The 16,693-nt window shown below is 41.9% G+C and overlaps 2 protein-coding genes across 2 annotated transcripts; one reads left to right on the top strand and one right to left on the bottom strand.

The window, feature by feature from the left end:
• Positions 1-705: 705 nt before the first annotated feature.
• Positions 706-12,031, top strand: LOC148901381 (myozenin-2). Its single transcript, XM_089022980.1, has 6 exons — positions 706-772; positions 1,687-1,777; positions 3,761-3,924; positions 4,648-4,729; positions 5,727-5,907; positions 11,369-12,031. Exons 2-6 carry the CDS (start codon positions 1,693-1,695, stop codon positions 11,550-11,552), a joined length of 696 nt encoding a protein of 231 aa, XP_088879106.1. The 5' UTR covers positions 706-772; positions 1,687-1,692; the 3' UTR covers positions 11,553-12,031.
• Positions 11,971-16,386, bottom strand: rbm22 (RNA binding motif protein 22). The gene is made up of 11 exons (XM_089022966.1): positions 16,312-16,386; positions 15,391-15,444; positions 15,233-15,262; positions 15,010-15,142; positions 14,813-14,913; positions 14,411-14,583; positions 13,450-13,650; positions 13,219-13,383; positions 13,055-13,137; positions 12,502-12,630; positions 11,971-12,411 (listed from the first exon to the last, which is right to left on the bottom strand). The coding sequence occupies exons 1-11, from the start codon at positions 16,363-16,365 to the stop codon at positions 12,257-12,259; spliced, it is 1,278 nt and encodes a 425-aa protein (XP_088879092.1). The 5' UTR covers positions 16,366-16,386; the 3' UTR covers positions 11,971-12,256.
• Between the last annotated feature and the right edge of the window lie 307 nt (positions 16,387-16,693).

Here is a 16,693-nt window from a genome sequence, read left to right as displayed (position 1 = left end):
GCCAGAGGACGTAAGTAATGAATCTGACACTCTTTCAAATGACCCACATAAACATCATACTCTGCTTGGTGGTACAAGTAATGTAAAGGCTGCTGCTCACAGACACGACAGAAGTACACAATTAAATCTCCAACGCACTGCCGTTTTCTCCAGAAATGAATGAATGAATGAATGAATGAATGAATGAATGAATGAATGAATGAATGAATAATGTCCCTTCTAGCCAACTAGCTCTCGTTCACAGACCGCCATTGGTGTCATCCAATAAGTCACTGCCTCACCGGAATTGTTGTACTGTCGCACCAAAACATAATCATAACAACAGTTTGGTCAATGAAGTCAGCAAGGAACCAAAATGACACCGCGGTTGCATCATGAGGGGAAAAAAAGTTGTGTCTTCAAGTAAATAAGATCTAAGAGCAGTTTGTGCAATTTTACCGCAATTTTAAATTGAAAACAATTTCTTCTGTAAAAAGTGCTGAGGAATAATGTGAATAAAGAGCTGTGAGTTCTGAATAAAAATCTTTCTACTTCTACTCTCTATTCCTCCATCACTCATTTTAAAATAACCCGGTGAGCTAAGAGACTGAGGCATTTCAGGATTGGTTTTATGTCGGCTATTCCTTCTCTGTATGGGCAGTGTCACATTGCTGTGGGGAGGCTTCCTATCCCGATGCGAGATAAACCCCGCAGCCATCCACATCAGCTCTGATACCCCCCCCCCCCTTACGCACACACACACACTCATACAGACAGACGACAGGACACTCAGGTAAGACGGCAGATGCAAAATTATTACGGCAAAGACAAATCATTAATCATGGCCTACATACTGTAAATATTTGCTTTTTGCAAGAGTTTGTTGTGTTTACTAGCATTGCAATGTAAGTGCAACAAAATAATTGTGATGTTGAATGGTAAAAGAGAAATGTAATTCGTCAAATGCAATTGCAGGCACCTTTAATGCAAGATGAATATTTCGTTTTATACCATGCATGTGTCCTACTTGTAAAGATAGTGACGAGCCAAACGGATGATTAAATCACAGGATCAAAAGTCACATTGGATTTGATTTGGCTAATGAAATCTATTTTGGAGCACCAGTATTATTGGAGGATAACATTAAACAAGGGTGGGTATCATGTGTTCAAAAATCCAAAGTTTTGTTACTCCATACTTTATAGTTTGCTGATGGACGTGTAAATGATTTTAGTCCATGAAACTACGCTTTTTTGCCATAAATAACCAAGTAAAAAATCTTTGTTGATTTAAGAATATGCAAGTGTATTGAATTATTCCAATTTAAAAATATAGCGAGAACAAATTCCAATTGTCTTTTATTGTACAATAATATCTTTGACGGAAACGGCACATTTACAATACAAGTTCATTCACAACTACTTGTTGCATCACACCCTCTCAAACTAAGTCGGAATTAAATTGTTCCCCCTTACATGCTCGGATATGTCAGTTTTCATACAAAAAATAACAGTAATGTCAGGCTCCCCTTGCAACTGATGTATGCTCTGAGTTCTTCTTTATTATTAAGCTGTAGATTCATCCTTGCAATCAATACATGTCATCAGAACCATTACTTCGATGAATAAGTGAATCAAGAATATTGATTTCGTTTTGCACTAAACCCTGCTTGGTTTCGTTATCTGAGTCATATCTCTTTTAATTCAGAGGGACATGATGTTCATGCAGCCAGGCCTGGATGATGTCACCAAGCAGAAAATGTTGCAGGCTCAGATGTTGTCTAATGAGGCCAGAGGACGTAAGTAATGAATCTGACACTCTTTCAAATGACCCACATAAACATCATACTCTGCTTGGTGGTACAAGTAATGTAAAGGCTGCTGCTCACAGACACGACAGAAGTACACAATTAAATCTCCAACGCACTGCCGTTTTCTCCAGAGTTCTCCAATCAGCTGCATTTGTTCACCAGTGTTACCCCACTAACTCGGCTTTGAAAGACTACTCCCCTAAGCAAAATGGCGACTCCCATCAATGGGTTTCATGACCAGGTCGCTTCTTCAAATGCCCCACCTTCTCCAAGCATTTATCATGTACAGGAAATAAGGCGACCTCCTTCCATCTTCAGATTCCTATTTATATGCCCAGTTACTCTTGCTACCTCGGACAACAACAAATACACACTCTGACATAATCTTGAGGCTATTTCGGTGTCTCTGCGCGGCCATGATAGCATAGAGGAGGTCTATGGATTTCAATTTGGTTATGCGTGACATTATTGAAATTGTTGTTTAGCTCCAGATGGAAGCCGTGGTGGCCTACATTTCGAGTGTAAGCTCAATTCGAATAACCATTAAAATCTATTCATTAATTCAAAGCAGTCTACTCGCTTCATTTCAGCACATTTCTCTTGGCTGCACTGCTTCTAATGAATGTTTTGGATATTAGATGTATTTTTCTGTCCAATGAGGTGTGGGCTTTTGTGCAAGTGTTCCCTCTAAGCTCAGTGCATGAGCAATTGTACACTTCTCTCTTACCCTCTCAACGCACCATGTGACCCTGCCAAGCACAATGCATCCACAATATACAGTAAAGTCTCGTTATATCGATATCGGATATATCGATAGTCCCGGTTATATCGATACTATTTCTATGCACGCACGGAGAAAATTACATGCAAACAGGGTCGGATATATCGATAGTCCCGGTTATATCGATATTTTTTCGGACTCCCTTGAATATCGATATAACGAGACTTTACTGTATTTCTAAATTCATTCCTTCATTTTCAGCTCAGTTTAATCTACCAAAAGCCCACCAAACCATTACTACTTCCCTTATAGTTTCAGCAGTAAGATTTCTTTTTCTTTCTTTTTTTTTACTTTTTACTTTAAGCATACATTGACACACATACACTCCCTCACACTTAACATGGATGAGACCCCTCTGGAAGTCCAAGCATGGCCATAGTTAGAGTCCCTTCTAAGAGATTCTTTCGAGCTTTTCAGAGGCCAGGTGAGGGCACGTTTTTGTGTTTTATTAAATAACATGGTTTCCATGATTTATGAATGGTAACGAATTTGTCTTCAGTAGGACACTGTGCACGAGTATCGTCAGATACAAGGACATGACAAATAAGTATGAAAGGGCATCCCGTAATGAAAGTGAATTTCATGATTGCCATTGATTGGAAATAAAGTGATACCTCAGCTTACGAACTTAATTGGTTCCCAGAAAGTGTGTGTAAGGTGAAAAGTGTGTCTGCATTTATTTCCCATAAGAAACCATTAAATATGAGAATAATCCGTTCCCAGGTCCCCATAAAACATAATTTTCTACTAAATAAGCCTTAAAACTACACAAAATATACCTTATTTTATGTATAATAAATGTGCTATTGTATTGTTTTTAAAGAAATGAACTGTACTGTATAATAGTAGTTTTATTTACCTTTGTGATGGTCGTTGCCGCTTGATGATATCCGAGTGAAGTTGCCGTGCTTTCTCGGCAATAATACCCTCCCTCACAATGTCCCCTGCTAGCTGATTTTCGTTAATCCAAATCAACAGAAGTTCTTCAACCTCTTCTATTGCCTGAGACCGTTGCTTAGTCAACACAGAAACACCCTATGGTATCACTGTACAAAGATGAGGATAAATCTAATGTGGCATCAGGTTGGTGCCACGCTACACATGCATGCATGTGTCCCCTGCAGAGTACGCCCATGTGCAAAAATTGTGTGAATGCTTACAAAAGAACATTTGTCTTATTGGTACCTCAGGGCGGATGAATCTGGGGAAGAAGGTCAGCGTTCCAAAAGACGTGATGATGGAGGAGCTCACCTTGCCGTCCAACCGAGGCTCTCGCATGTTTCAGGAGAGGCAGAGGCGGGCTGAGAGATTCACGCTGGAGAACGTAGCCAACAGTGCTGATAACACCATGAGTGTAAGACACAGGCACACATGACTCACAGCAACTGATTCAAGCAGGAATTAAAAAAAAACATTTGGAAATGAAAAAGAACAGCCTGAGTGGGCAACGAAAAACGATCTGTGAGCTTCGTTAATGTCAAATTAAAGACCTATAAAAATCATTTTGCAAATGAACTATTTTACTGGGCGTCCCCGGTGGTCGAGTGATTAGCACCCTGACTTCCCCGTGCAGAGGTCGTGAGCTCAAACCCCGCTCCAACCTCCCTCCGTGGAGTTTGCATGTTCTCCCCAGGCCCACGTGGGTTTTCTTCGGGTCCTTCGGTTTCCTCACACATTCCAAAAATATGCATGGCAGACTGACGAAACACTCTAAAATGTCCCGAGGTGTGACTGTGAAAGTGACTGGTTGTTTGTCTCTGTGTGCCCTGCTGACTGGATTGGCTGGCAACCAATTCAGGGGGGATTGAGCCTCCGTGCCCAAAGACAGCTGGGATAGGCTGCAGCACCCACCGTGACCGTCGAAAAGATAAAGCAGTCCGGAAGATGAATGAATCATGAATTAATGAATTGTACAATGATATTAGGTAACTCTTCAGTGTCTCGCATGGCTCTTCTTACATAAAGAATCTGAGACAAAGCTTGGATAACCCTTGTCCGTTCATATTTGACCAAACTTTGTAGAACTGTGTCACTCGTAGCTCCGAGGCATGATTAAATCTAATTGTCCCCTTTTCAGGCCCACCCAGTGGCTGTTCCTCCCCCGCAAATCATCCAAAACACTCAGGGAGGAAAAGAAAACCACGCGTTCGCTATCCCTGGTAAGCATAGTCTGGTCATCCTTTAGAAGATGCTAGTCTCAATGTCCTCGCTCCAGATGAATGCTACTGCACTGTACCCAACAGACCCCACGGTGTGACAAGGGTTGATCGGCCAAATGCATATGTAACACTATCTGGAAAAGGCTCATTTTGATACAATACAATACAATACAATACAATACAATACAATACATATTGATTAATATAGCGCTTTAACAACAGCTGAAGCTGTCACAAAGCGCTTAACATGGACAACTACTCTATAGAGGAAATAAAGCAGTCACAAAGACAGTCGAAAGCACCAGGGAGTAAAGCCAAGATCAAGTCCGAATCATGCTGACTCAAATGCCAAAGAGTACCAGTGAGTTTTGAGATGGGTGATCTTGTGAACAGTCACTCAGGTCCACTCTTGAATCCCAAATGAAGGTCACCTCTTTCACGAGTTTTAGTCTGAAGTCCAAAAATTGGTGACTTAACTCCATTATATTTATGTGGCCAATGACATTTTTACACATCTCTGTGTACGTCTGTGTAAGCTCTCAGTCGTACAGGAGTGGTCCATTGATGAGAAGGTTTCTTCAGCCGTCATCTGTACAAATTTGAAGGTTTCGGACGTTTCGCCTCCTATCCAAGAGGCTTTGTCAGCGAACTAAAGTCTGACTATCAGTGGGGCCACAGGGAGGGGTCCTCTGCCCCCCTCAACCTGAGAGTAGGGACCTATCATAGCTGTGTCTGGCGCCACCATGTCTGGACATTAGGGATATATAAATAGGGCCGACACGACCAGTCAGACTTTAGTTCGCTGACGAAGCCTCTTGGATAGGAGGCGAAACGTCCGAAACCTTCAAATTTGTACAGATGACGGCTGAAGAAACCTTCTCATCGATATCTCTGTGTAAGCTCTCAGTCGTACAGGAGTGGTCCATTGATGAGAAGGTTTCTTCATTTTTACATATCCTCATTCAGTACCTATTGTAATTCAGTGTTCTTTCATCAGGACACTCTGCCCCACTCAAGGAGATTCCCCATGAGAAATTCAACACAACAGTGATTCCCAGTTTCTACTGGTCTCCATGGAGGGAAGCTTTGCGCCATGACAAGGAGCTTCTGGGATCCCTAAATGCTCAGCTGCCCTCACCAGAAAGACACCAGCTCACCCACTACAGGTGTTTCAACAGGTAAACTTTGGGAAACAGACCCCGAGACTACCCTAACCCGAATTGATTACAGACTCACGCCAACTTATAATATTCGAGTTACGAAAACGGTACATTCGAACATTTTTGCGGGTATGTCCAAAAATGTTTGGACAGAGGTGCTGTAAGTTAGATTTTGTATTGCACACTTTTTTTCCGGCCGAGCTGGCTTGCAGTTGGCTGGTACTGTGCTTCGCGCGCACGCACATAGACACATTGGCGGTTTTAAGAGCTGGCTGTTTATGCGACAGACAACAAAGTTGACGAATCAACGCCCGTCTATGCTGAAATGTTGCCAACGAGTTCAAACACTTATCCGCCGAGCTCGTTTACGATTGGCTGCGTAGAGATGTGGGCGGGAGGAAATCCGTTTTAGCAGTTGACGCTCTGAAGAGCACGCGCGTAGCTCGTTTACGATTGGCTGTGTACAGTATGTGGGCGGGGAGGAAATCACTCTTCCCAGCTGACGCTCCAGGATCACGCGATGAATAACAAACAGTAATGGTGGCACGTAATTGCTGAATTATGTACCAGCAGCTTCGGTAATGGCTTACTGAAGGCCCAAGGATATACCGTAAAGTCTCGTTATATCGATATCGGATATATCGATAGTCCCGGTTATATCGATACTATTTCTATGCATGCACGGAGAAAATTACATGCAAACAGGGTCGGATATATCGATAGTCCCGGTTTTATCAATATTTTTTCGGACTCCCTTGAATATCGATATAACGAGACTTTACTGTATGTCGTCATGCTACAGTAGGTGTGAATTCATTTTACGTCTTTTAAAGCCTATGTGTTTTATACTTCCCCGTTCATTGATATAGCACGGAAGCAACTTACGAACACATTCACCTTACGAACGACCGCTCGGAACGTATCTCGTTCATAAGGTGGGGAGCGTCTGTCCCGGTAAATGAATATGAGATCTATCTCAACACCGTACACTTCTGTCTGTATAATTTGTGTTTATTAGAATTCGTGTCATTATTAGTAGTGGAAAGAGGTCACCCACAACCTAAAGATGATCTAAGCAGCACAATCATCTGGGCTCTCATCCATGTTTCCACAATGTAAATACGTACGTATTCAGACAGCATCTGCTGTGCACCTCCTTGGACTGCAGCTGCATGATGGCTATTTTCAATCTCGACACTTGAGATGGCCCACTGGTGCTCAGTTTTCAACGCTCTAGCAAGAGACGAAGAATTGAAACCTTGGAAGAGGCTGAAATTAATCCGCACTGTGAGGAAGGACAAATATTGCTTTTTGGCAGATGGTGAACAAGACACAAACGACTTTATGACCTAAGAGGTTCTGGGCAGTCTTGTACATCTGTTTGTGTGTATGTCACCTCCTAATTTGATGTAAAGTAAGTTTCCAATGTTGTAATAACCTTTTTCAAAACAGTCGTTTGACACCATAGTTTGGCAGTATTTGCAGTTTTATATGAAATGCACAAATAGTTCACCGAAAACATTCCCCCTCATCCCCCAACCAAAGTGCACGGTGAAAGCATTTTCTTCACCATTCAGACTGACATGGTTTGACAGATCAGCTTTTTTTCCCACATATAAACTTTTTTCAACTCATTTAATAGGAATCTGGTTGATCTGTTCACTCATTTCGACTCATCTGTGTCAAATAACAAGAAAAGCTCACGTTTGTGGTCATGTTATGAGTTCAAAATGGCGGACAATGCGGCAGTGTTTGCGGCAACGCTCCTGCCATTTCAGCTCTTTTTACTATCCACGATGCTTGTTGTCTTCACAACTGATTGGTTTTCCAGAATTCTGGCTGTGGAAAAGACTTCAAAATCTTTAGCTACTCATAAATTTAGTTTTTTTTATATCTGCTCCCAGTGTTTAAGATTAAAGGGGTTACATTTTAGGGATTGGGATTTCACTGCAATTCAATGGGTATTGATTATTCGCAGGGCAACCTGACCTCTTTACATGGGTTGCCCTGAAGCAGCAGGCCGGACCTGCCCCGTGTCTTATATTTGACACAGATAAGATATGTGGACATGATGTTGCCTTTGTTTCTGCCCACCTACTGTGAAAATGAGCCCTCCGCGTTTGGATCTATTTACATTAGCCGAAATTTTGATGAAATTGTGAAACCGCCATCAAGCCAGAGTTTAAATAATGGGCAGAGCAGCTGGTGATAAACAGGTTGAGTCACCCTGAATCCCATGTGGTCTTTTGCCCCTTATCAGAAATTCAATTCAATCAGAAACCTATCCACAGTACATATTGACTGCATCTGATTGTATTGTGCGAGCAGCATTATGCATTAAAATGCAATTCATGTTTCTTTTGACTTTCAGGTCTCCCATGCCTTTTGGAGGTGCACTGTCCAGCAAAAGACTTAACTCCATTATATTTATGTGGCCAATGACATTTTTACACATCTCTGTGTACGTCTGTGTAAGCTCTCAGTCGTACAGGAGTGGTCCATTGATGAGAAGGTTTCTTCAGCCGTCATCTGTACAAATTTGAAGGTTTCGGACGTTTCGCCTCCTATCCAAGAGGCTTTGTCAGCGAACTAAAGTCTGACTATCAGTGGGGCCACAGGGAGGGGTCCTCTGCCCCCCTCAACCTGAGAGTAGGGACCTATCATAGCTGTGTCCGGCGCCACCATGTCTGGACACTAGGGATATATAAATAGGGCCGACACGACCAGTCAGATTTTAGTTCGCTGACGAAGCCTCTTGGATAGGAGGCGAAACGTCCGAAACCTTCAAATTTGTACAGATGACGGCTGAAGAAACCTTCTCATTGATATCTCTGTGTAAGCTCTCAGTCGTACAGGAGTGGTCCATCGATGAGAAGGTTTCTTCATTTTTACATATCCTCATTCAGTACCTATTGTAATTCAGTGTTCTTTCATCAGGACACTCTGCCCCACTCAAGGAGATTCCCCATGAGAAATTCAACACAACAGTGATTCCCAGTTTCTACTGGTCTCCATGGAGGGAAGCTTTGCGCCATGACAAGGAGCTTCTGGGATCCCTAAATGCTCAGCTGCCCTCACCAGAAAGACACCAGCTCACCCACTACAGGTGTTTCAACAGGTAAACTTTGGGAAACAGACCCCGAGACTACCCTAACCCGAATTGATTACAGACTCACGCCAACTTATAATATTCGAGTTACGAAAACGGTACATTCGAACATTTTTGCGGATATGTCCAAAAATGTTTGGACAGAGGTGCTGTAAGTTAGATTTTGTATTGCACACTTTTTTTCCGGCCGAGCTGGCTTGCAGTTCGCTGGTACTGTGCTTCGCGCGCACGCACATAGACACATTGGCGGTTTTAAGAGCTGGCTGTTTATGCGACAGACAACAAAGTTGACGAATCAACGCCCGTCTATGCTGAAATGTTGCCAACGAGTTCAAACACTTATCCGCCGAGCTCGTTTACGATTGGCTGCGTAGAGATGTGGGCGGGAGGAAATCCGTTTTAGCAGTTGACGCTCTGAAGAGCACGCGCGTAGCTCGTTTACGATTGGCTGTGTACAGTATGTGGGCGGGGAGGAAATCACTCTTCCCAGCTGACGCTCCAGGATCACGCGATGAATAACAAACAGTAATGGTGGCACGTAATTGCTGAATTATGTACCAGCAGCTTCGGTAATGGCTTACTGAAGGCCCAAGGATATACCGTAAAGTCTCGTTATATCGATATCGGATATATCGATAGTCCCGGTTATATCGATACTATTTCTATGCACGCGGAGAAAATTACATGCAAACAGGGTCGGATATATCGATAGTCCCGGTTTTATCAATATTTTTTCGGACTCCCTTGAATATCAATATAACGAGACTTTACTGTATGTCGTCATGCTACAGTAGGTGTGAATTCATTTTACGTCTTTTAAAGCCTATGTGTTTTATACTTCCCCGTTCATTGATATAGCACGGAAGCAACTTACGAACACATTCACCTTACGAACGACCGCTCGGAACGTATCTCGTTCATAAGGTGGGGAGCGTCTGTCCCGGTAAATGAATATGAGATCTATCTCAACACCGTACACTTCTGTCTGTATAATTTGTGTTTATTAGAATTCGTGTCATTATTAGTAGTGGAAAGAGGTCACCCACAACCTAAAGATGATCTAAGCAGCACAATCATCTGGGCTCTCATCCATGTTTCCACAATGTAAATACGTACGTATTCAGACAGCATCTGCTGTGCACCTCCTTGGACTGCAGCTGCATGATGGCTATTTTCAATCTCGACACTTGAGATGGCCCACTGGTGCTCAGTTTTCAACGCTCTAGCAAGAGACGAAGAATTGAAACCTTGGAAGAGGCTGAAATTAATCCGCACTGTGAGGAAGGACAAATATTGCTTTTTGGCAGATGGTGAACAAGACACAAACGACTTTATGACCTAAGAGGTTCTGGGCAGTCTCGTACATCTGTTTGTGTGTATGTCACCTCCTAATTTGATGTAAAGTAAGTTTCCAATGTTGTAATAACCTTTTTCAAAACAGTCGTTTGACACCATAGTTTGGCAGTATTTGCAGTTTTATATGAAATGCACAAATAGTTCACCGAAAACATTCTCCCTCAACCCCCAACCAAAGTGCACAGTGAAAGCATTTTCTTCACCATTCAGACTGACATGGTTTGACAGATCAGCTTTTTTTTCCCACATATAAACTTTTTTCAACTCATTTAATAAGAATCTGGTTGATCTGTTCACTCATTTCGACTCATCTGTGTCAAATAACAAGAAAAGCTCACGTTTGTGGTCATGTTATGAGTTCAAAATGGCGGACAATGCGGCAGTGTTTGCGGCAACGCTCCTGCCATTTCAGCTCTTTTTACTATCCGCGATGCTTGTTGTCTTCACAACTGAGTCCTGATTGGTTTTCCAGAATTCTGGCTGTGGAAAAGACTGCAAAATCTTTAGCTACTCATAAATTTAGTTTTTTTTTAATATCTACTCCCAGTGTTTAAGATTAAAGGGGTTACATTTTAGGGATTGGGATTTCGCTGCAATTCAATGGGTATTGATTATTCGCAGGGCAACCTGACCTCTTTACATGGGTTGCCCTGAAGCAGCAGGCCGGACCTGCCCCGTGTCTTATATTTGACACAGATAAGATATGTGGACATGATGTTGCCTTTGTTTCTGCCCACCTACTGTGAAAATGAGCCCTCCGCGTTTGGATCTATTTACATTAGCCGAAATTTTGATGAAATTGTGAAACCGCCATCAAGCCAGAGTTTAAATAATGGGCAGAGCAGCTGGTGATAAACAGGTTGAGTCACCCTGAATCCCATGTGGTCTTTTGCCCCTTATCAGAAATTCAATTCAATCAGAAACCTATCCACAGTACATATTGACTGCATCTGATTGTATTGTGCGAGCAGCATTATGCATTAAAATGCAATTCATGTTTCTTTTGACTTTCAGGTCTCCCATGCCTTTTGGAGGTGCACTGTCCAGCAAAAGAGTGACCCCCGTTATAAACTTTGAGGCCCAGGAAGCCCAAAACCTACCTAGCGCCATTTTGGGCCGCATGTGTTATCGACCTAATTTTAACAGAGCGCCCATGGGATGGGGAGGTTTTCAGTACCCTGAATCTAATGAACTATGAAAAAGGAGTTATTATAATTAGTTCATGCCTCTGTTAGTTATCAGCAACAGCAGGGGAAAAAAAACCTTGCATGATAAAGTGGTGAGCTGCTACACTCAGTGGTTGTGGGAGCTGAAGAAGCAACAGGATTTTGAAATTAGAATTTTCGCAGTCATGAAGTTGATGAGCACGATGCAGAAAACTGATCAGTCAAAGGCAACACTCATTTGTATAGCATGACTAAATCTCAGATTGCAAACATTGCATTTTAAAAAGATAGAAACGAGTGACATAATTCCTGATCTTAACTTTCCAGGAAATTTTACAAACTTTCCAGAAATGTACAACTCCTTTGTAACACTAACTCTAAATCAACATATTCAACTAATCTTTTTTCTGTCACATAGTTTGATTATGAATGGAAACAGATATTCAATACTGAAATTTATATTTTAATAGGTGAAAGAAATGATCAAATAAATCCTATTAATAGACTAAGTCATAACACAGTGGAGTATAATCATTCTTTAAAAAAAAGTGACAAACTGCACTAGTTCAGTTGTCTGATGCACCACAAATGCAAAATAAACATAATATCCTGCATGATGAATTTTGGAATTCTGTTCAGTCCACAGCAGGTTCTAGGCCCACAAGCAGCATGGAGCCTGGTGTGACAAAAGGGATAAAAACAAAAAACCAATCGGAATAGAGTTTGAGCCTTGTCGCTAATCGCCATGGCGTGCGCCGTGTGCAGCGTGGGCACCCATCCGCTGGGGATCCTGGGAAGGGTAGTGGATTTGACCAGGAGGTCTCATGCCAATGGGTGGAGGCATTGGTGGAGCCATGGGACCCATGGGGTGAAATATTGGTGGGCCAAAACCTATGCAAGAAACGCCCCAAACGGATAAACATTAACTTTTCATACAGAGGCTCGAATTTCAATGTGTATGGATATTGGTTGTGAGTTTACCTGGAGGAGGAGGGTTGAGGCCTGGAGGCGGTGGAAGAGTGAGGTTCATGACAGCTGGAGACGTCCCAGGGTCCAGGTTGAAGTAATTTGCAGGAGCTTCTTCATCAAGAGGCGGTGGTGGAGGTAATGCTGTAAACATTTCAGCGAGATCAACATCATCACCAATCATCCTGTTCCGACATGTCAAATACATGCAGAATTAACATCAAATCAGTGAACACATTAAACCAGGAATTCCCAAACTATAACCAGAGGCCATTAGTGCCAACATTAAATTTAAGGGTGGGTATGAAAGGTGGGGGAGGGAGAGACAGAGAGAATGTGAGAGATAAGGTGAGCGAGAGAGAGACAGAGATAAAGTGATAGATTGGATTTGCCTTTATTAGTCTCACAGTGGAGAAATTTACATTTCACACAGAGACACAAACACGCATAGCATCTGCAGTGTTCATAGCTCTTTGTGTGTGTTTCTGGTTATTTAAAACTGATTTAATGCAGAACGATGTGAACAACCTATCATTTCTCTTGCACACCATCTTTTTATTGTACCCACCTCCCGGTAGTCCCGGCACAGGATCAAGTCTAGTTCCCATCTCAGTAACTCCTTCACCCTCCTTTCCTCTTGCTGCTTGAGATCTGAAACAATTTATAAATACACATTTTTAAGAGTCTTCTGAACTGTTTCATGCAACACTGGCACTCAGAATGATATCTTACCTTCCCCACTTGACGGTGAGTCTCTGACCATTAACAATAAGCTTATTGAATGACTTTTCTGCAGCCATTTCAGCAGCTTGACGTGTGGCAAACTGGATGAAGGCGCACTGCTGCCTTTGTACAATTGTGATGGTTCGAATCTCACCAAACTGGTAAAAGAAGCCCCTAAAAAAAAGCAAAGTCAACATCCAGTCCACTTACAAGTTGTTAAAAAAAAGCAGAAATACACACTTGAGATCTCCATCAGTGACACTTTCACCAAGACCGCCAATGTAGAGGGTGGTGATGGACTTGTCGTCTGGGGGGTCCAGCCGGGGCATGGTCGAGGCCCGCTTCAGCAGCTTGTCAGCAACTGGATCATTAATGCCATAATAACGATCCTTGATATTCTGGTCAGCGAGCGGGTCATCGGGATCGGTGGGCTTCTCGTGCCTGTGAAAAAAAAACAAGGCATCAGGTGGGATGACATTTGACATTGGCTTGACCCATATACTACGTTCCCTGCTGTATCGCAGTTCATGTTACAAGCAATATTTTGTTATTTTGAAGCATATAGCCCTTTCCTACTTGCAGACATGAAACGTATGTATAGAATTTTGATTTTTGAAAGTCCACATTTACATTTACACGCCTTCAGTGTAGCACCATAATGTGCCACAACATACAGCAGTGAAAATTTATTGGTTTTTTTATGTTAATTTAGCAACAAGGTCTTTTGGAAAAGGTACCATGAAGAAGACGATCACTCCTTGGAAACAGTGAGGTACCACCATTTTCTGTTTTTGTTTCTACAGACTACAGAGAATTTATACCTGTGAGCATAGCTTTGTGCTCTGTTTTGTCCCTTGTGTGTTGAAACAAGAGTTGATTGGAGGATGATAATCACTGTAACATTTGGGTATTTCAATATATATTATTTAATTATCTGTTGTTCAATGTGTCAGTTTTACAGTAAACTTCAATTTCTGGTAACAAACACCATGGCACGCACTGTGTGAGTGAGAATGATAACCAAACGGAAAGGACCATTTTAAAACATGTTTTAAAATTCCAAAAGAAAAAATACAGGCATGGTAACTGTCTCGCAGATCATCAGTATGGGCCTGTATCGGCCAAAATAAACATTTAGTCGAGTGCCTCCATAACACAACTGACACCGCAATGGTAGTGTGATGTGTGGAGTGCCATGCACCTGTAGGGACACTCTTCTCCTCTCCTACACTCTCCCTTAACCCAAAAGGAGCAGATGTGCGGACGGTTCCTCTTGTAGTACGGCGTTGTGCGGGCTAGTTTCAGCAACATGTCACTAGAGCTGGTTGCTTTGCCGATCTGACCGCCTGGCCGTGTGCCATCCGAATCGGCGAACTGGGAAAAAGAATGAAAACAGAAGACATATGAGGGCTCAGTCAATAATCAACAATATTTCTGTTATAAATACACACATTTATTTCTAAAATCATAGAAGTTATATGTGTGCGATTCACATTGTTGTGCACCCATGAAAGCGTGGAATTTAAAATAAATAATCCAGCACTGAGAATGTATTGTTTTTATGTTAATTTAACATTGGGCGCAAGTACGATGAATCAAATACCTCTCTTTCCATGTTCTGTGTAAAGTATTCTTTGTTCACATCGGAACGAGGAATATCATCTTTAATGGCGAGGCCAGTGTCTCGAACCTGGATGGGTAAACCTGAGATAAAGACCAAACACGTTGATAAGTAAAACGTCTATGTTAAACCGTACAAACATAATCATAGATATAATAAAACCAAATAGAAACACGAACCATACTCCAGATCCAGCAGGCATGTCTGACAAACATTTTTCATTTTACTGCAAGTCTGACAGACTTCAGTCTTCTTGAAACGCATACGTGTCCCTGGACACCAGCGAAACACGGTAAAAGGTCGAGCACAGATCTGTGGGCAAAACATACAATCGGTACTGCAGTGAAGATAACATGTTTAAACTTAAGTTGCCTTTGCTGCTTTTAGAGTATGGAGTTATACCTTGCATTCTTTTCCATATTTCTCTTTGGTCTGGTGGGAGGGGACAAAAAGCAGGGAGAAAAGTGAGATTGTACGTGTGTGAGTAGTTATGAGTGCACCATAAACCATATAAAAACACAGAATGATGTGATTCATTGAAGATTAAAATGCTCACTCACCATTCGAATGTAAGGGTTTTCTCCTAAACATGTCTGACAGAGAATAGGGAAATCCTGTGAAGAAATGTGATTAGAGTTTTAGAAGCAGTGGTGGGAAGAAACATGCTACAAGAAACGTTTTATACTTTGGTTGAATGATTGATGAGAATTTTTGGGGGGCAAGATTGTTTTCTTTCATTCCCTACACAGGCATATGGAAACAAATATCTGTCCTTTATAATGTTTTGCCAAAACGGGCTTGTCTTTATTTATATATTTTGTTGGTACATGAATTGGAAAATTACCCAAAGTGCAGTTTTTATAACGTTGTTGGACCAATTTATTTAAACGACAAATGTATATGAGGAACAGTAAGAACATGTTATTCTTTGTAATTAAGTACACAGCAGTCTTATCAGGTGTACGTTTGCTCAAGTACAAGGGTTTCATTAATACTTTTGACGCAGTCTTTTTTTTTTTTTTTACAGCAGTACATCCACTTATACTTTAGTTTGTTACCACATTTATCCGGGGAAGCAATTACTTCATGAACCAAGTGAGGACTTCGTTGACAGTCAAAATTGGCAACGTCAGTCTGCTCACACTTGGCTCATTTCAGTAATCGTCACATCCACACTGCCTGATGGTGGTTAAGTATGACTTTTTCACCAGGTTGCCAACAGTCGATTGATCGCAGATAATTCTATTAAGTGGTTTACTAGTATGAAGATTCGACATTTTGGGCCACTGTTCAGGCACACGTGAAGAAAGGTTAGCATCCACATACTAGCCGAGACCATAAGTTAGCTTGCTAAAGCTAACTATCCGGGTGAATATCGAATATCGTCGTGGTGTAATGGGTCTTCTTTTCAATCTGAAGTTCCATAAATAAAATCTCCAACGGAAGCGTTAAAAGCGATAAAATAAGTGAATAAAACGTACCGCGTCTTCCCAGTTCTGTCTATTGTATGTGTTGGAGCCGAGGGACGTCGCCATTTTGCGAGTTATGATGTCAGACCGCGGTGCACTGTGGAAGTACCTCGTTTCACCGCAGCGTGTCGCCTTTCCTCAAGTGGACCTGTCCAGTGTCTACGAAAAAAGCACACGTAAATGCCTTCGCCAAACAACAAATTAAGGTTATGATTGATCAAATTCACTTCCAACTAGAAAAATATCGATATTTAAAAGGTACAATTCAAACGGCATGCTTTCTCAGGCGTTTGATAATTGGAATCTCTGGTTTCTATTCCTTGATTCGTCACAACAAACTTTTTTTCAACCTCCACAGATGACAAGATGATGGAGGGGCGGGGGAGATGTAAGA

Source organism: Hippocampus bargibanti, linkage group LG02 (assembly GCF_051943395.1).
Source record: "Hippocampus bargibanti isolate YZ-2025 linkage group LG02, ASM5194339v1, whole genome shotgun sequence".
Taxonomy (NCBI): Eukaryota; Metazoa; Chordata; class Actinopteri; order Syngnathiformes; family Syngnathidae; genus Hippocampus; species Hippocampus bargibanti.
The sequence above is the reverse complement of the archived record's forward strand: the minus strand, read 5'-3'. Positions and strand labels throughout refer to the sequence as shown.

Bases quoted from the DNA above. Each gene is read 5' to 3' on its own strand.
- LOC148901381 (XM_089022980.1), top strand. From the start codon at position 1,693: ATGATGTTCATGCAGCCAGGCCTGGATGATGTCACCAAGCAGAAAATG. The intron at 3,925-4,647 runs GTAAGACACAGG...TCCCCTTTTCAG, and splicing joins GTGCTGATAACACCATGAGT to GCCCACCCAGTGGCTGTTCC. The intron at 5,908-11,368 runs GTAAACTTTGGG...TTTGACTTTCAG, and splicing joins CACTACAGGTGTTTCAACAG to GTCTCCCATGCCTTTTGGAG.
- rbm22 (XM_089022966.1), bottom strand. From the start codon at position 16,365: ATGGCGACGTCCCTCGGCTCCAACACATACAATAGACAGAACTGGGAA. The intron at 14,584-14,812 runs GTATTTGATTCA...TCTTTTTCCCAG, and splicing joins CACAGAACATGGAAAGAGAG to TTCGCCGATTCGGATGGCAC. The intron at 13,651-14,410 runs GTGCATGGCACT...TTTTTTTCACAG, and splicing joins GGAGAAGAGTGTCCCTACAG to GCACGAGAAGCCCACCGATC.